The sequence below is a fragment of the Megalobrama amblycephala genome, linkage group LG16 (genome assembly GCF_018812025.1).
Source record: "Megalobrama amblycephala isolate DHTTF-2021 linkage group LG16, ASM1881202v1, whole genome shotgun sequence".
NCBI lineage: Eukaryota > Metazoa > Chordata > Actinopteri > Cypriniformes > Xenocyprididae > Megalobrama > Megalobrama amblycephala.
The window spans coordinates 34,767,665-34,787,994 of record NC_063059.1 but is presented as its reverse complement, the minus strand read 5'-3'; the positions used below and the strand labels follow the sequence as shown (position 1 = coordinate 34,787,994).

The 20,330-nt window shown below is 38.4% G+C and overlaps 1 protein-coding gene across 5 annotated transcripts in view; it reads left to right on the top strand.

Moving 5' to 3' along the window:
- The window catches only part of npas1 (neuronal PAS domain protein 1), an 86,088-nt gene that overhangs the window by 39,353 nt on the left and 26,405 nt on the right, over window positions 1-20,330 (top strand). For all 5 annotated transcript variants that reach the window (XM_048161301.1, XM_048161299.1, XM_048161300.1 and 2 more), the window contains 2 exons: window positions 6,191-6,366; window positions 10,201-10,439. In XM_048161301.1, coding sequence (XP_048017258.1) covers window positions 6,272-6,366; window positions 10,201-10,439 — 334 coding nt within the window. In that variant the 5' untranslated portion in view covers window positions 6,191-6,271. The remainder of the gene's footprint in view (window positions 1-6,190; window positions 6,367-10,200; window positions 10,440-20,330) is intronic.

Below are 20,330 nucleotides of genomic sequence, written 5' to 3'. Positions count from 1 at the left end.
AAGGTCAGTGGCAAACCACAAGAGTCCAGCCAGAGCGCAGAGCGAGAGAGGTCCAGTTAAATGAGATAGGGAGAGAGAAATGCTGTTGACCAGAGCTGATTTATCAGCGTTCGAAGAAAACGAGACAACATCTGACTTCCTAATGTTGGACTTCAAATGCGGAGAGATGTGAAGAGAAATTAGTATTCTGCAGAAACAGCTCCATATATTGATGGAAAACTACATGCAGTATATATATGTGTGTGTTGCTGAACTATTTGCACTTCAAAGATGTTGGATTAATAATTCCAAAAGCACATATAATTGAATGTTACATGAGACAACATCATTTCTGCAGTTATTCCTATTAAACGGTAATTTGAAATGCTCTTTATAGGTGCATCAAAGACAGAGAGGAGGTAAATTATGGACATTTTCTTTAATGCATGACTCCATGTTAATATTTTAATGTCGACTTTTATTCTCAGATGTGTTTTAGTGACATATGGCTGACTTTGTCTTTGTAACTTTTGCAACCTTTGCAGAAGTAAAGTGTTCTGGCAAACGTCTGGTGAAGATTACTGCAAATTTGCCACTAATTAAACCCAAGTTTGCAGCAAAGTAAACAGTTTTTACAAGAGAACAAACAGGACCTTTAGGATTGCATTGAAAATCAACACATTGAACTATTTAAAGAAGTGAAATTGGATGTTTGGGTAACATGGTGCAGTGAACATTGAAAGTAAAAGAAGTATCAATTCATTTTTCATGTAACTTTTGTAGAATGAAATGCATCAGAGATGCGCTCAAAGGACAGGAAGACAGCATATGAGCAAAAACAATATTAGAAATCAGTTGGAAAATACATTCTAAATTTAAAAACTCTGTAGTAACCAGATGGCGAGTGAAGTGCACAAAATGGAAATGAAATATTGTAAACATGATTTACAGCCAATAATTGCACTTCCACATTTTAACTTTAAACGACTACATAACTAAAGTACAAACGACTGAAATGCACTTTAAATACGAAACTAAAAATGAAAATTCTGTCATCACCTTCAGATCATTACAAACGGTATCACTTTCTTTCTTCTGCGAAACATAAAAGCTGAAATTTTGAAGATTTTGTAAATTGCTTTCCATGCATTTACAATAAAATGAGATGTTTGAAATTAATGAAAGTTGTCCAAAACGCAAAAGTCTTCTGAAGACATTCGACAAATGATTCTTGCGTATCGTGTGGCTTGAGAAGACTTGGAATATAAGACACAAGTTGTCTGGATTATTTTAAGTTTATTGTGCTTTTTTGAAGCATGAAAGCTTCAGTCACCATTCATTGTAATTGTATGGAAAAGAACGACCAATCCGTTATTCATAATTTCTACTTTTGCGTTCTGCAGAAGAAAGTAAGTCATTTGGAATGACGTGAAGGTAAGTGATGTCCGAACTGTCAGTTTTGGGTAGTACTAGTACTTAAACTTTATCCAAAGCTGAAGGTGAAATTTCACTGTCAATTGTCAATCACTCAGTGTCAGATTAAACTCTACAAAAAGAAAGTTATGGCTGGAAATCTGTGTGACGTGACCGGCCCACCACAGCTGTTTGCCGTTTAGATTTATTAAGAGAAAAAGGGGAAAAGGAGACGGGTGCCAGGAAAGTGAGAGAGAAAGTGCCCGATGGCCACATACAGGAATTGTTTTCTTCTTCTGTCAAAGGCATTCAAAGGTCAAAGTCACCAGAGTCACCCTGCATTACAAAAAATGAATAATCCAGAATGTTCCAGAGGTCCTTCACGCATCCTCATACCACTGCATGTGACATTTAAAATGGAATGGCAGTGTTATATCTGGCCTGGAAATGTGGGACCAATAAATTTTGTGTGAGAGAAAAGAGAGGGAGTTTGTGTGTGTGTGTGTGAAAGTGAGTTGGTAATAGACGTGGTGTATTGTCTCCGTGCAGATTGGCTTAAATGTGCTCATTTTCCCCATTTGGCAGTTCCATAGGGAGGGGCGGAGCACACTAACGAACCTCTGACAGCTGGAGGCCCTAATTAACGATCCCCTCTGAAAACAAACAGCCACAGGCTCGCCAAACACACACCCAGGCTTGGTTTGCTCCCGCACCCCGGCATGAGCCAAATCCCACCGCCTGCAAGCCATACACGAGGCAGTTAGGATCCACGTCCTTGTTGCTATTGGAACAACATCAGTATTATAAAATTAAAATTTTGCCGTTTACTCACCCTCATGCCGTTCCAAAACATTACCGTTTACTGAATTTTAAAAAAAAATCAGCAATTGAAATAAAGTTGAAATAAAATAAAACAAAATATTAATGTTATATGAAAAACTTCAACTTAAAAGTGAGAAATGTTGGCTGAATAATCTGTTATTCTATTCGGAATAAAGAAATTCTCAAACTGAAATAAGCTGAAGTACTAAAACTGAATCAAAAATAAAGTTAAATAGAAATTTTTAGAAGCTAAAAATAGAAAAAAGCACATAACAAAGTTACTAAAACAGAAAATATAAAATAAAAGCTAATTAAAAATATAAATACTATAATAAATGAAGTATATCAATAGTGTTAAAATAACTGTTCTAAATCTGAATTCCTTTCTTTCTTCTGTCTGAAAGTAGCTGTGGTCCAAAACAAATCCAAATCCCAATCCAAATTTTCAAAATATCTTCTTTTGTAAGTCATACAGGTTTGGAACAACATATGTTGAATTCTTTGTATACTGCATGTGCAGTTCATGCATTCCCTGAGAATCAAACTCATGACCTTGGCATTGTTAGCATTGTTAAAACTATACTGTTTGCGCAATAGGAAACTGTTTTAGACCAGCTTTCAAGGCGCAATGACAATGTGTCAACGATCTATACAAATTCTAGTGAGTTTTAGACACAACCAAGCAAATATTTAATGACTAAAAAGTTGGAAAAGATCAAAAAAGAAGAAATGTATTAATTAATTTCAGGACCTGCAACATTTTTCTTATCCAGTAACATATCCTACTTTGCCAAATCACAGTCAGCTTTATTGTACGACAGCTTTATTGAAGTATTTTCACAAATACATAAAGCAGCTCTAACTCTGCCAAATATTAATTTCCTGTAAACGTCCAGTCCTTCAGTGGAGGACAAGGTCTCTTGTTCTCAGTCGGGTAGATGTGATGTTCTTTACTTTATAGTTGACTTTCAGAGCAGAACGTGACCTTCTCTGATGCCATTGTCCGTTTGCAAAGGGCATGAATGCTAGCACACCTTGCATCAAGGTTACGGAGTTAATTGAACAATTACAGTGGACAGGACCTCCATTATGTCTGCTGAGATAGTGAGGATGCCGAGCGAGATCCCGCACGCGATTAGATGAGGCATGATAGGCTAAAGACTAGCAATCCCTATGTGTGTGTGGTACAGTTGCTAATTGCACTCTTTCATGCATTTTGTTTGTCCATGTGTGCTTCTGATATCTTATATGTGCCAAATTTTCTGCAAATGATGTATCCCATACAATTTATCAACCATTTTGAGTTTACATGCTTCATTTTGGTATCAATATTGTCTCAAAAATTTTCCTTAAGTACTATACATGAATGTGGATCGTGCTCGAGTCAGTTTGTTGAGAGATGTTTGAGTTTGGTATTTTGCTAATCTGAACACATTTTTGGAACATTAAAACAAAACAATATTGGAGAACATTTTACAAGAAAATACCATTTTAGTCTTTTTACTTGAAAATTTTATGTTTAATTCGATGTGTTACTTATCCTTTCTTTGTAATTATCAAATTTACTAGCAATTTCTGATTGAAAATTGTCTGTACACCAATTTTTTTCGCTGTAGGATTTATTCTGACACAGTTTTCCAAAATTGCTTGTGAATTTCGCAAATAATTACAGAAAAACAGCAAGTAACACATTGAATCAAACTTGAAATTTTGAAGTAGAAAGACTGAAATAGTGTGTTGTTAAAACAAAATCATTTTTACAGTGTACATCTAATTTTAGTGTAGAGGAGTCATATTGATTTGTGAAGTAGGAAACAAAGTCTCCATTTGCTCTCCATTATATCTCATTGCTGAGAAACAGTTGATACATTGAAGAGATCTCGTGATTTTTCTTTCCCATGGGCAACAGAACATAGTCAGAGTGATGTATTACGCCTAATAACAAGCGCATTAAAGCACATCTCATACAGTCTCGCCAGCTCATGACTAAGCTGTTGTGAGCCACGATGATGTTGCTAATGCCTGTCTTGGGCTCACCTGAAATTAACGGGGCTTTATACAAGTTCATGTCATGTCAGAGGTGGCTTCGACCCATATGATGAATCTGCTGATGTTGTGCTAGTTGTGTGAGTGTGTGTACCACGCCAGGTCAGGTCAGAGGGGTAGTGTAGGGCTGTGGCATGTAGCCAGTATGACTGTGTTGTGATTTACTCAGAGCTGGCCAGCGGGCATCTCACGCCTGTGGGTATGGCATCATGCTGCTGGAGGGCAAGCTGGCCCTTTAAATGTCATAGAGATGGGGCCAGGATGAGCACTGCGGCCAAACAGCCCTGGAAGCTCATGGAATTGGAGTCTGTGTGTGTGTTGTTTGGGTTTTGCTGTGCAGCCACAAGCCCAATTGGATTTAAAGAGAGAAAGTTGTTGTTCCACTGTAATTTTGAACATTAATAGCATTGTTTATCCAACCTTACCCGGATATTTAGAGTACAGTACACTGACGTTAAGCGATTTTACTATATAGCAAATCTCAACTGCTTGATTGTTATAAAAATGTGACCTATAATATCACCCGGCAATATATTAAAAGTTGGATATATAGTACAGCTTTATCCGCATTATATACAGTATACTAATTTAGGGCAATATATATTCTATATAGCACATCTCAACTGCTTGTATTGTGGTAAAATGTAAACTATATTATCTCCCAGCTCTCTTTACTGGAGTAACCGAGAAATACCGATAGGATTTTCATTAAGCTCCACCTACTGCCAGAGAGTGAATTTGCACTTTCATTCAGCCCATCTGAACCAGCTAATCTAGGTCTAATAAGGCATACTAGAAACTTGCAGGCAGGTGTGTTGAAGCAAGTTGGAGCTAAACTCTGCAGGACAGTGGCCCTCCAGGACCGAGTTTGGACACTCCTGGTCTGAATAGACATATCACATGGAAAAATCTGACCAAATTTTCATTCAGAACATTCACAAAGTTGCCTACATCCCTACTATATATTAGGCAAAAACAATTCTTATAAAAGAGTAGGCAGAAAGTACCCGACCTACTACTTCTGGCGAGATTTTGAAGTGCGCATACGATGGACTCTTTAATTTCCCATGAAGTCAAGGTAGAGCATTTGTGATAATGACAACATGTGATTGTAGTATGTCTGGATTACATTCATACTATATAAAACATATTCAAAATAAGTACCTACTCAAGAGAGTATGCTATTTCAGATGCAGCCTGTTTTTTGAGTGAATCACTGAATCATTCATTCAATCAATTTGTTCAAAAACACTGATTCATTAAAGAATGAACAGGTTGGCTGTTTTTATAAGTTTTGTCATTGAATCATTCAACAGATTTATTCAAATAACTGAATCATTCAGAATTGATAAATCATTTCTGAATGAATGTGTCATTGAATCATACATTCAATCAATTTGTTCAAGAACACTGATTCATTCTGAAACAAAACAAGTTGACTGTCTTTATGAGTGAATCATTGAATCATTCATTCAACAGTCAATAAATCATCAACTGATTTGCAATGGTTAACCAGTAATTGTGCTTGGGCTTCATTTGGAACTGTTTTTGTTGACAGAGCAAAAATAGACAGTAACTGACAATATTGTGTTTAAAATGTCGGTAACACTGTATTTTAAGGTTGACATAGTTACAAGTTACTACATGTACTTACTGTAGTAATAACAGTAAATTATGCATAATTATGAGTAACTAACCCCAAACCAAACCCTAACCTTAATTCTATAGCAAGTGCATATAGTTAATTAATAATACTCAATACAATATAATCACGTCACCTTAAAATAAAACTGTAAGTTAATCGATATTAAAATCATCTGAAGCATATTCGAAATGACACTCTCACACGGAAAAATTCATCTTCAGAAAATCTAGTCAACATCATAATAGTTTATTTCAATACTCATTTGACCGTTCTTTTGTCTTTCAGCTCTTCTGTTGGGGGTCTCGGACTGACATAGCCTCGGCCAATCACAGCCTGAGTTAGAGGTGGCGGCCCATAGGGGGCGTGATGGCGGCCATGCCGTTCGTCAGCGAGGGGAAGTGTGTGAGTGTGGAGTGGGACTTCTTACAGGGGCTCCTCGCCAAACCACCCACCTTACCCTGGTGAGGCCAAACACACACACACACCTTGATAAAGAATCTTCTTGAACACACAGCTAACAATTCAATTTCTCTTTCAAGCTTCTGCTTTTGTCACGGTTCAATGTAAGCCCTTGGTTTGGATCCATTAGCAGGAGATTAACTAAGTTTTAGTAGAATTATTAATGTCCGCTCAGCTGTGGAGGATATAAAACTAAACAGAATCAATGGCTCTGTATTGATTGAACCCTCCAGGGTCGTCTTACTGCAACGATGAGATGTTCTTGCTAGGAGACTTTTTTTTACTTGGAACAATGCTGTTTACACACTGAGAAATCTCACAGGGCCAAAACACTGATGGACTGACTTAACATGACACATACAGTATAGTGATATTCTGTAGACTCAAGCTTTAAACTTTTCCAATTCTTGAGCATTCATTTTTAAGAGAATACTGCTGAAATGCTGTAAACCTCTGCCCACAAAAATGGTGAAAATTATGCAAATATGTAAATCAAGTGAACTCGGAGCACATGCAGAGATGGACTTCGCTGCATTTACTGTGCCAGGAAGCTCTCAGATGATAAATAAACCAGATCACGTTTATTTGCATGCCGCGCTTCGCTTTGAAACACGCAACGTAACAGGCTATACGGTTATTTAATTAAATCCCAGCCTTTGATTTGATAATCTCTATCGAGATTATTGTGCAGCCCATTATGTTAATTTTACATGGGATATAATTTTTATTAGTTTTCATCAACCCTCTGCCATTCCCTTGCACACACGTAAAGATCATAAACTATTGTTAAAAAGCTGAATCAAAGAAGTTTGCTGATTTACACACTCCGTCTCTTAAAACACAACACAGTCCTGTCTAAACAAATAAATTAGTCCCTTTACAATTTGAGGAACTGACTCTTTTGTGTGTGCTTTTTGGCAGTTCCTTTTCATTCTGTGGGTTCCCCTCTTCACACACACACACACACACACATTTTTCTGCGCCGTCCCTCCCTCCCGCGCTGATACTGCCCTGCATCTGCAGGATGAATGAGAATCAATGTCACAGACACAGAAAGAGAGCGAGCGAGGCGCGTTCTGCTCAGTCTTTCAGTGCAGTCACAAATTGTAGAGTCGCCGTGACAACATAATTCCTCCACTCAGGCCCCATTGAGAGCAAAGTCGATATCCAATCAGAGCGACAGCTACCTGGGCCTGCCTCCGCGACAGCCCCTCCCTCCATTGATCCCTCAATCAAGACTGGGGCTCACCACCCAGGAGGGAGCCTGGGAAAGAGACGCAGCGATTGGATTTGGGCTAGACGCTTCTGATGTAAGATCAGGCATCCCACCGGCTACAGTGAACCTGATCATAGGTTAGCCATCACACTCTGAGATGCCTGGAGAATGTGTGGAGTACAGCTGATGGAATCAGGAAAGATCCAGAGTGACAGTCTGTCTCCAGTGAGGGTCTTGCTGGAAATTACATCACAAAACCTTAATAAAGTCAACATCAAATGAAAAAATTCTAAATGCATGTTAGTAATCAAAATGATCTTCCGGTGAAACGACATCTCTATGGTAACATATATGCTGGATTAATCCAATCATTTAGTCCACTTAAACTCCACCCGTTTATTACAATCGAGTGCAAGCGTAGGCACCTATTGTATCCGTTGATGTTGTTGTTGTTTTTGTTCTTCCGCTCTGGAAGTCTAAAGCAGCCCATAGAACTGCTTGCGGGACAGTTATGAAATTTGGCACACTGATAGAGGTCAGTCCCAACATTAAAGGGTTAGTTCACCCAAAAATGAAAACAATGTCATTTATTACTCACCCTCATGACGTTAAACCGTAAGACCTTCGTTAATCTTCGGAACACAAATTAAGATATTTTTGTCGAAATCCGATGGCTCCGTGAGACCTGCATTGGGAGCAATGACATTTCCTCTCTCAAGATCCATAAAGGTACTAAAAACATATTTAAATCAGTTCATGCGAGTACAGTGGTTCAATATTAATATTATAAAGCAATGAGAATATTTTTGGTGCACCAAAAAAAACAAAATAATGACTTATTTAGTGATGGCTGATTTCAAAACACTGCTTCAGGAAGCTTCGGAGCATAATGAATCAGCGTATCGAATCATGATTCGGATCGCGTGTCAAACCACCAAACTGCTGAAATCATGTGACTTTGATGCTCCGAACTGCTGATTCGACACGCTGATTCATTATGCTCCGAAGCTTCATGAAGCAGTGTTTTGAAAACGGCCATCACTAAATAAGTCGTTATTTAGTTTTTATGGCGCACCAAAAATATTCTCGTTGATTTGTAATATTAATATTGAACCACTGTACTCACATGAACTGATTTAAATATGTTTTTAGTACCTTTATGGATCTTGAGAGAGGAAATGTCATTGCTCCCAATGCAGGCCTCACGGAGCCATCGGATTTCAACAAAAATATGCAATTTGCATTCCAAAGATTAACGAAGGTCTTACGGGTGTGAAACGGCACGAGGGTGAGTAATAAATGACATTATTTTCATTTTTGGGTGAACTAACCCTTTAATCACACTGATTTTGACAATTTAACCAGATCATCTTCAGACCATGCCGACAAAAAGTTATGGAAGTCAAGTCAATTACTCAAACTGTTTTCGAAAAACGTGTGACCGAATTTTAAGTAGCGAATTTTAATTAAAGTCTCTATCTCCTCAATGCTTTATCATATTCAGATGACATGGATTGGTCCATGACATCGCAAGCATGACCTGAGGTTACCTGCTGCGGTTCGGCACAGCACCACCTACTGGTCCGGAGATACAAAAATGGCTATTTTTGCTTATAACTTCTGAACGGTTTGTCAAAAATTATAAAAGTGTCTCGTTGGCGTCATGCCGAGTCAAATGCTATCCAATTTTCCCATATCAGCCATTTTGAATTTTGTCGCAAAATGCTGTATTTTACGAATGCATGAAAGTATCATTACGAAACTTGGTATGGATCATAGGCACGATGGCCTGAAGGAGTCTGAGAAGTTTCGAGACAGCTCCACCTAGTGGTGAAAAAAATTATTTACATGCTTATACCTTTGGATGTAAATTAATTATTTATCTCCTTAGATTCCTGAATCCTTGCCGAGTCCAGTGGTATCAAACATGCTAGGTTTCACCTCATGGTTATTGCAACGTTGTGATTTAGCATTTAAACAACTTTTGTGAATATCTTCAAAATGTTAGTCCGATCGAGACCACTGGAAACCACTGGAAAATGGGAAACATGGGTCGTTGACTACATTCTAATGGCCAAATGTCAAAATTTGATAGTATGTGGCAAAAAAAAATGCAATCAAAGTCAGGTGTGGGTAATATTTTATGTGTTCATACTCTTAAACGAAATTAGATGTTTTCACCAAATTTGACATGCTTTATGTATGGGTTAGAGAAAGAAAAGCGGGGGGCTGTGCCAGTACCGTTGGTCTGATTGACTTCAAAATTGACATGCAGTTGACTTTGTCTCATTTGCTATCATATGAGATTGGTCTGCTGCTAGCTTCCTTGTTTGCTTCTGTTGTGCTTGGCCCCCTAATTTCTGCTTGAAGCTATATTTATATATTATTATTATTATTATTATTATTATAAATATTTATCACTATATTATCTGAGTTTCTTATTTCTGGTTAATGCCTGCAACAATATTGCACCCTTGACGTTATGTGCAATTAAACATCAATGAATAATGTAGTTGAACACTAACTTGCCTTCACCACCATGTACATTATCATTGTATAGTCACTGTCATTCTTTCTCCTCCTCTTCTCTTCCTTTCTGTCCTGTCTTATTTTTCTCCAGCTTGCAGAACTTGAGGAAGGAGAAGTCGCGCAATGCAGCTCGTTCTCGGCGGGGCAAAGAGAACTTTGAGTTCTTCGAGTTGGCAAAGATGCTTCCCCTCCCCGGGGCAATTACCAGCCAGCTGGACAAGGCCTCCATCATCCGCCTCACCATCAGTTACCTGCACATGAGACACTTTGCCAGCCAGGGAGACCCACCCTGGAGCCCTCTACTGGAGGGAGAGAACAACTGCAACAAGGGTGAGCGCGACCATCACACCTACAGAATGTGAATGTTTAGACTGGTTAATTAATATGCCAAAGAAATTAGTATGGACGAATGGGTTAATAAAGTTAACTTATATTTTACATATATTAAAGATAATTGTTTTTAACAATTTTTCAATATTGCCTCATAAACAGGTGTTATTTTCTAATTAATTACAAAATTATAAAACACCTGTTTATGAAGCAATATTGAAAAATGAAAAATAGTTTTCTTTAATTTATGTTAAATGTAATCTCATTAATTTATAATTTTTATCATGTAAGTTTTTATTTTCTAATTATTTATTATTTTTAATTAATATTTTATTAAGGTTTGATTTATTTGCAACCCTGTTGCCAAAATTTGAGACTTAATTTTCTTTCTAAATAAAAACATTACATAAAAATGTAAAATTAAATTAAAATGTTATATATATATATATATATATATATATATATATATATATATATATATATATATATATATATATATATATATATATATATATATATATAAAAAATACAGTACTACATGTAGCCAAAATTAAGTATTGCCAACAACTTTGGGACCCGATGGCCTACATTTAACATAAATAAAAATACTTTTGGACAGTTTTTTTCAGTATTGCTTCGTAAACTGTGTGAGATTGTGAGATCCTTCACTACATCTCACATATTTTGAGGCAGATTTATATGAGGCTTTCATCGACAGCATCAATCCTGACGTCGTTTTGTATTTGAGGTGCTATTAACAGAGGAGATGACTTCGAGTGAACCACGACAAAACTCAATTCGAACATGACAGTGGCGGCCTGTCGATGAATACAAATGCGTTATTAATTTAAATTATGAATTTAAATGGAATAGGCTATTATTGTCTTATAGGTCGCTCGTGTACGTCGCTTGGGATACTCTCACGTCGACAATTGCCGGAGAAGCAGAGAGAGCGCTTACACATGCACACGCAGAACGACACACACACACACAGAAAAGTAATTGAGATTGCGCCACAAGAGTAATCACTCGCAGTCATGCGGAGTTAAACACGGCTCATCTGAAATAATGCATGTGCTAGTTCACTGCCATCTTATTGCAGCATACAGACAGTATACAGATTGTAGGAGCAAAATCCACTGTCAAAGGCATCATCAGGATACATATTCCTTTCTTATGTCTCTTTTCTGAGGGAGGCTCCGTCATTTGAGTTTAATTTGAGAGCAGGGTCATTTGGCTTCTCAAATACGCTCCGTCATTCATTACATCCTCTGATAGGTTCATCTCAATTGTGAAGTGAACAATAGATCTAACAGCCAATTAGCCGCTGCCTGTGTGTAGGGCTGTGTTGAAGCCGGCGGGGACGAACAAAAGAGCCAAAGCCCTCGCTGAAGCTTGTTAACAAGTGGCCAGACCAAGAAAGTCTATTTCTGAGAGATGGTCCTTTTGTAGCCCGCCTTCGAGCCTCATTATACCTGCCGCATCAAAGCGATTCGGTCCTGTTAAAATACCTGGGTGAATGTCTCTCTTTATGCTTGCTGTTTTTGTCTGTCGGTCTCTATATTCTGTTTCAAAGCCTAGTGAGCAGCCTTGCTGTCTGCTGTCTACTTCGACTTACTAGGAGCTTTCAACAGTCAATATACCCTTTAAAAATATAGTAAATGTGGTTAATTACACTTTTTAAGGGTGATTTTAAATGTATACAACCAATAACTGATATAAAATATATAATCTGATAATATATTAATAGCAGGGTTATCTCATACAAAAAAGATTCAGTCATACTTAAAATATCAAAACAAGCAAATGGGCTAATTAATATAAATAAGTACACTGCCGTGTAAGAAGAAATTAATACTTTTATTCTGCATGGATGCATTAAATTGATCAAAAGTGACAGAAAATACATTTTTTGTTACAAAATATTTATTTATTTCAAATAAAAGCTGTTCTTTGAACTTAGTTCATCAAAGAATCTTGAAAAATATGAAGCAGTACAACTGCTTTCAACATTAATAATAATCAGAAATGTTTCTGAGCAGCAAATCAGCATATTAGAATGATTTCTGAAGGATCATGTGACACTGAAGACTGGAGTAATGATGCTGAAAATTCAGCTTTGATCACAGGAATAAATTACATGTTAAAATTTATTTAAAAAAATCTGCTTTGCTATCACACAAATAAATTACATTTTTAAAATGTATAAAAATATTAGCTTTGCCATTACAGGAATAAATTACATTTTAAAATATGTTTAAAATTTTTAGCTTTGCCATCACAGGAATACATTGTTAAAATATATTCAAATAGAAAATTATTTTTTTTATTCTGTTCTATATTTAATTAAGTTATTTTAAATGGTAATAATATTTCACAATATTACTGTTTTTACTGTATTTTTTGTTAATTAAATGCAGCCCTGGTGAGCAGAAGAGACTTCTTTCAAAAAACATTTAAAAAATTCTTACTGACCCCAAACTTGTATAAATATAGTAACAAACAGCACAATTTTTATGTAAATATTTTGCTACACAAAAATAGATGCCGAATGTGCATTTAAATGTGTTCATTTAAATGAATCACCCAAATGAACCAATTCAATAGCTATTCCCTGCTGACAAAATCCAGCATAAATCAGCATCAATTCCATGTTGGTCCAGGCTGGTTTATACTGGTTAGAGCTGGTATAGTGCTGATGGACCAGCTAAACTAGTCAAATTAGTCAGCTGGTCCACCAGCACTCCCACTTCCCATGCTGGCGACTAGCAAACCAGCAACCAGCATCCCTTGCTGGTCCCAGCATGCAAAACATACCTTACGCTGATGACCAGCAATGCTGGATTTTTCACCAGGGGTGTTATGTTAAAAATATAGCATCGTTTCACCCCAACACTGTGTTCTCTACAGACAGCAACTCATGTGACACACAAATAGAGCTCGATCCTCACGAGAAGCACATAGTAAGTTCACAAGAGGTTAGTGTGCTGCCTTTTTACAAGATGTAATATAAGTCTAAGGTGTCCCCTGAATGTGTCTGTGAAGTTTCAGCTCAAAATACCCCATAGATTTTTTTTAATTCATTTTTTTAACTGCCTATTTTGGGGCATCATTAGAAATGCGCCGATTCATGTTGCGGCCCCTTTAATTGCTCATGCTCCCCGCCCACGGAGCTCGCGTTTGCCTTAAACAGCATAAACAAAGTTCACACAGCTAATATAACCCTCAAAATGGATCTTTACAAAGTGTTCGTCATGCATACTGCATGCATGCATCGGATTTTGTGAGTAAAGTATTTATTTGGATGTTTACATTTGATTCTGAATGAGTTTGAGGCTATGCTCCGTGGCTAACGGCTAATGCTACACTGTTGGAGAGATTTATAAAGAATGAAGTTGTGTTTATGAATTATACAGACTGCAAGTGTTTAATAATGAAAATAACAACGGCTCTTGTCTCCGTGAATACAGTAAGAAACGATGGTAACTTTAACCACATTTAACAGTACATTAGCAACATGCTAACAAAACATTTAGATAGACAATTTACAAATATCACTAAAAATATCATGTTATCATGGATCATGTCAGTTATTATTGCTCCATTTTTCGCTATTGTCCTTACTTGCTTACCTAGTCTGATGATTCAGCTGTGCACATCCAGACGTTCTGCCCTTGTGTAATGCTTTGAACATGGGCTGGCGTATGCAAATATTGGGGGCATACATATTAATTATCCCGACTGTTACGTAACAGTCGGTGTTATGTTGAGATTCGCCTGTTCTTCGGAGGTCTTTTAAACAAATTAGATTTATATAAGAAGGAGGAAACAATGGAGTTTGAGACTCACTGTATGTCATTTCCATGTACTGAACTCTTGTTATTTAACTATGCCAAGATAAATTCAATTTTTAATTCTAGGGCACCTTTAAAGTGCTGTCTAGGTAGGCAGCTTAGTAGTTTTTGAAACAGAGCTAATGTCTCTCACACACCTACTCAACCAAATGCAAAGTATAACAGGATAGAAAGAAAAACCACACAAAGGGTAGAAGAAATTATCTGTGTGATTTGTAATTATAGAAATTAACTATATAACGAGGAGAGAGTAATTATAAGGGTGCTCTAATTGCTATTATTACTGAAGGGAAACATCTCAGCTACAATTACGTGTGTGGATGTTGTGTGTATTTGTGTAGTAGATAAACATGCCTGTGAGGAAGTGAACAGGGCCAAACTATGATATAGGAGGTGTGTGGTAGTGTGTAGACACAAATGCCACCTGAGAATGGATGCATGTAGACAGCTATGAGAAACCAGAGGATATGATAAAGACGAGTATCACGTCCTGATCGTCTCACTTGAGAATATCTACAACAGATTGCTGAAAGGCAAACTTTCCTTTTATCATACATTAACCCACAATCAGGAACTAACGTTCTGTTTTAAAAGAAATTAATGTCATTAGAAACCACATGCTGTACATTCAGCTATAGTATAAAGGTTAATTATGAATAATGAAGATTCTGTCATTAATTACTCACCCTCATGTCGTTCCACACCTCTTAGATTTTCATTCATCTTCGGAACACAAATTAAGGTATTTTTGATGAAATCCGAGAGGTATGTGACTCGTCCATAGACAGCAATATAATCAACACTTTCAAGGTCCAGAAAGCTACTAAAGACATCGTTAAAACAGTCGACATGACTGCAGAGGTTCAACCTTAATGTTATGAAGCGATAAGAATACTTTTTGTGCGCAAAAACAAAACAAAAATTTATTCAACAATATCTTTTTTTCTGTGTCATTCTCATACATTGTTTACGTCCAGCGCTTCCAGGTTCTACGTCAGAAGGCTGGCTCCTGCGTCAGCATCACAAGCATGCGTTGTGCTGGTCATGTGATCAGCTTCGGCCATTACTGAGTCAGCATTTGGAGCATTTAAACACAGAAGCCTTTACTGTGCTTACTGCGTCACTTGCGTAAGGATAATGAAATGGAAGAGAAGAGATTGTTGAATAAAGTCAGTCTTTTTGTTTTGTTTTTGCGCACAAAAAGTATTCTCTCGCTTCATAAAATTAAGGTTGAACAACTGCAGTCACGGTGACTGGTTTAACAATGTCTTTAGTACCTTTCCGGACCTGGAAAGTGTTGATGATATAGCTGTTTATGGAGTCATATACCTCTCAGATTTCATCAAAAATATCTTAATTTGTGTTCAGAAGATGAATGAAGGTCTTACTGGTGTGGAACGACATGAGGGTGAGTACTTAGTTAGAAATTTCATTTTTTTAAATAAACTTCAATAATAAACTTAATGTACATAGCCATTCAACACTAAAAAGATTTTAGCACATTCAGCGCCAGGTTAAAATGAATTGCGGGTGATTAGTGGATACGACGCAGGTTTCCACACTGAAATAGCTGCAGATGTTCAGTGAATGCGTCCAGGTGATGGCGTTTTCTGGAATGAGCTGGGCCGGTACGGTCATGATGCATATCTCTCAAACTGCAGTGCAGGAATGTGAGTCCGGGTCCGGCTCCTCTCAGGGCGGACGCTGACGGCGGGTACGAGCGGCGTGAAGCGGGGGAGGGGAGGCTGTGTGCGCTGGTGGGGGGTGGTATGGCTTTTGTCTGCTTCCCACGTTTCAAAACCAGGACTGAAAAATGAATAGACAGAGGAAAATCAATTGCATGACCTTCACACAGGGCGAGAGTGAAAGAGGGAGGAAGAGAGGGAAAGAGACGGGGAGGGCGAGCCGAGGAGTAATGGAGGGACGATGAGGGACAAGAGGAAAAGTAAAATGGCTGTGACACAAAAAAAGTGATATTTTATCTCTCTTTATGAGATGTGCGTATGGATGTGTTGTGTGTGTATGTGCGTGTGAGTGTGTAGTTGTGTAGGCTCTGCCGGGGAATGACAGTCTTTATGGATAATGGGGTGATTAAACCTTTTATGTCCGACCGTCAGACCTATGGCCCTTAAAAGGATACATGCACATATATTATCCCGCAGTGCATGCGGATCAGCAGATCAAGTACAAAACAAGCGGCTCCAGTTCCAAAGTATTTTTGTGCAGTTTGTTATTAGTTAGTGGCATTTGCTAAGTCAAGCATCACTATTACTGTTGCTCCTATTTAGGGTCAACCTTAAGTATTAAACTCTGGTGCATAACTCATCCTTAACCATTTGTTCTGCAGACCTGAATGATAACTTGCATCATGCAGCTTGTTGAAGACAGGTGTACTGTTATATTAATAAGCGACTATACAGTAAATTGGGCAGAAAAATCCCATAGATGTACGTATATGTCATCTACAATCAGTCAGTTTCAAAAATAAATACAAAACCTGTCCTAATGGAAAGAAAACAAGTTGGCAAAAAGATTGAATCCAATATTTGGTGACAACATAGCATGATGAGAGATTTATAAGTTTTTTTTTTTTTGAAGGCTGGTCATTTTTGACTGGGAACACCACAAGTGTTATCTTGCACAAAATGACTTACTTAAGATAAAAGTATTTCAAAACAAACTTGCTTGTTAAACATTAAAGCACACTAGTGTGCTTTTTTCATATTTTATTGAATATTGACAAAATTATCCATAGATATTATTTTGAAATCTCTTTTTTACTCAAAAACTGCCTGGGAACACCATGTTACAACACTGTAAAAAATCAAAAGTTGAGAAAACGTAGAAGTTTAAGGCAACAAACTTCAGCAGATTTTTGAGTTTTCTCAACTTGTTGTATTCAGTTTATACAACAAAAAGTTGAGAAAACATGAACATCTCCTACAAAAACAAGTTGAGAAAACTCAAAAATCTTCTGAAGTTTGTTGCCTTAAACTTAAGTTTTCTAAACTTTTTGATTTTACAGTGAAGTAACAAGTGTTACAAGGTGGAAAAAAGTAAAAAAAAATTAGCCAAAAAAAATTTGAGAAGTAGTTATACCTTGTGTGAAGTTTTAGTCCAATGCGATAACATTAACATTAACATTAACGGGAAATAGAAAACAGAAATAGAAATAGAAAAAAGAAATAGAACTTTTGGTCAAAATGACTTGAAAACAACATAAGGGCTAGAAAAGGAATATCAAAACCTACAGTATTTATCTTTGCTTTATCGAGTAGAGGAAGGCCTTCGATTGTGTCATTCATGAAAAACTATGGACGGCTCTATTGCCAGTGGGAATTGAGTGGTGCAGGGATGGCATCAAAACCCGGAAGACTAATTCACCTCTGTTTCTGTCAAGATTTTCCTGTGAGTTTTTTCAATTTATGAGTAAAATAAAGCCTGTGGTAAACATAACTTGATGATACTTGTCGTTTTGTTCTACAATGTGAATTACACACACCCATATTCAAAATGCGAATTTTGAAGCTGTTATTTTTTATTTTTAAAAAACTATGTTTCTAATAACTAACTTGATAAGAACGTTTAGGTTGTGAGTGTGTGCAGTTTATGTTGTAGAAAAAAACCTTCAAGTTATGTTTACCACAGACCTTATTTTACTCATAAATTAAAAACCCCATTATAAAAGCCCATAGGAGAATCTCAAGGGAACCAGAGGCGAATTATTCTTCTGGGTTTTGACATCATCCCTGCACCACTCAATTCTGAAACATGTCGTTCAGCTAATAAAAAATCTTTATGACGGCCAAGAAGCCGAATGGAATACGGAAACACAAGCTGGTTTTCGGTTCAAAAATATGTACGATAGGGCTTTGACTTGCCACCATACCTGTTCATTCTGTACACTGAAGCCATATTCCAAAAAGCTACTCTAGAGGAGGATATTGTCGGGATACATGTAGGTGGAAGACTGATAAACAATCTGAGGTATGCCGAAGACGCAACACTGCTGACTGAAACTAAGGAAGATATGGACCATCAGCTGAGGAAAGTCAGAGAAAAAAGTCGAAGGATGGGACTAGAACTAAACATGAAGAAGACAAAGATCATGTCAACTGATAACATTGATAAATTTGAGCTCGATGGAGAAGAAATTGAGATTCTTTAGAGTATGAACCTTTTAGGTGCCCTTATGATTCAACTAGTAGCTACTCAAGAAATATTCCATCGTTTGACGTAGAGGTTGACCGATTGATCTTTTTTGCCAATTAATCTGCACCAATAATTGATTGCCAGAACAATCAGTTATCGGCAAAAATCCATACCTGTAGTTTTTTTGCTTTGCGTCCATTGCTGGAGCTGAGAAGGTTAGTAGTAACATTACTAACATTACATTAAGCAGTTAAAACAATGTGACAAAAACACACTCAAGTCTGGTTCAAATGTTTAATGTCACGATTGTTACCATCTATTTGCATTAGTTTCTTTTGCTTTTATGCATTCGTTATACAGCCAAGTTTTATATTTAAAGCTAGTGTCGTGAGAAAGCAAATTGATATGTTCATGCAGCCGAGAGAAACATATTAACAAATTCGAAAACACATCTGATTTCAGTTCTTTTTTTATCATCACTGTAATACATATTTTGGACCAACAAGTCAATCATAAAGGAAAACAAACCGGAAATGCCACTCGAAGCACAAATGATAAAACTGCGTTTGTCGTACTTTGGTCACACAGTTAGATCGTTGGAAAAGGATATCACGATTGGAAAGATTGAGGGTTCAAGGTACCGAGAAAGACCACCAAAGAGATTGATACTTTAACGCAGCGGGACTCAGGCAGGGATCCAATTGCAAGCTTTTATTATAAAAGAGGGTGGTCATACAGGCATGGTCAAACAGGAGCAAACAGGAACAGCAAGGGACAGGCAGAGTCGTGGTCACAGTACAGGCAGAAGTCGAGGCAGGCAGATATCAGTCACAGTAACGACAAACAGTCCAAAGGTAGGCAGCAGAGAATATTAAACGGGTAACAGACGGGATTGGTAACAGGCAGACAGGATAATAATGCAACACAGGTTAACAAGACGTCGCAATGAGTTGGTGAGTGTGTGAGTCTTAAATAGTCCAGATAATGAGCTTCAGCTGTATGTGGCAATTGGTGATTGGTGTGGAATGTGTGCATGTGACTGGCAGGGAGGATTATGGGAATTGGAGTCCAGGAACTGACAGGAATCGTGACATAACGCCCCCCCTTCCGGAAGGCGCGTCCTCACGCTGTGGATGGAACACCTGGGGAGGGGGGGTGGTTGCCTTGGAGACCTACTGGCAGACGGGTGAGGGGTCTCCAAGGCAGGTCCAGGAACCCTAGGCGGGTCAGGTGTTTTGGGCAACCACGGCGGGTCAGGTGCATCGGGTGGCCACGGCAGGTCAGGTGCTTCGGGTAGCCATGGTGGGTCAGAGGCCGTGGGCGGCCATAGCAGTTCGGGAGCCTTGGGACACCAAGGCGGGTCAGGAGAGTCGGGCAGGTCAGGTGGCTCGGGCGACCCCGGCGGGTCAGGTGCCGTAGGCGGCCATGGCGGGTCAGAGTCCGTAGACGACCGCGGCAGTTCAGAGGCTGTTGATGGCCATGGTAGTGCAAGGTCCCCACCCTCAGGTATATGGCCCCCCCCCCAAAAAAGTTCTTGGGGAATTCAACGGAGGCAGTGGCAGGTTCGTGGGCAAGGAGCTCGGGCGACCACGGCAGGGCAAGGAGCTCGGGTGGCGCCGGCAGGGCAAGGAGCTTAGGTGGCTCCAGCAAGGCAAGGAGCTCGGGTGCGGAGTCTGGAGCTGACTCGGGCTTGGGTGCGGAGTCTGGAGCGGGCTCGGAGAAGACTGGAGTGGCCATCTTGTCCGTAGACACTGGCGGAGCAACCATCTTGTCCGTAGACACTGGCGGAGCGGCCATCCTGTCCGTAGACACTGGCGGACTTTAGTGCGTTGCAACCGACGGACTTGAGTGCGTTGCAACCGGCGGACTTGAGTGCGTTGCAAAC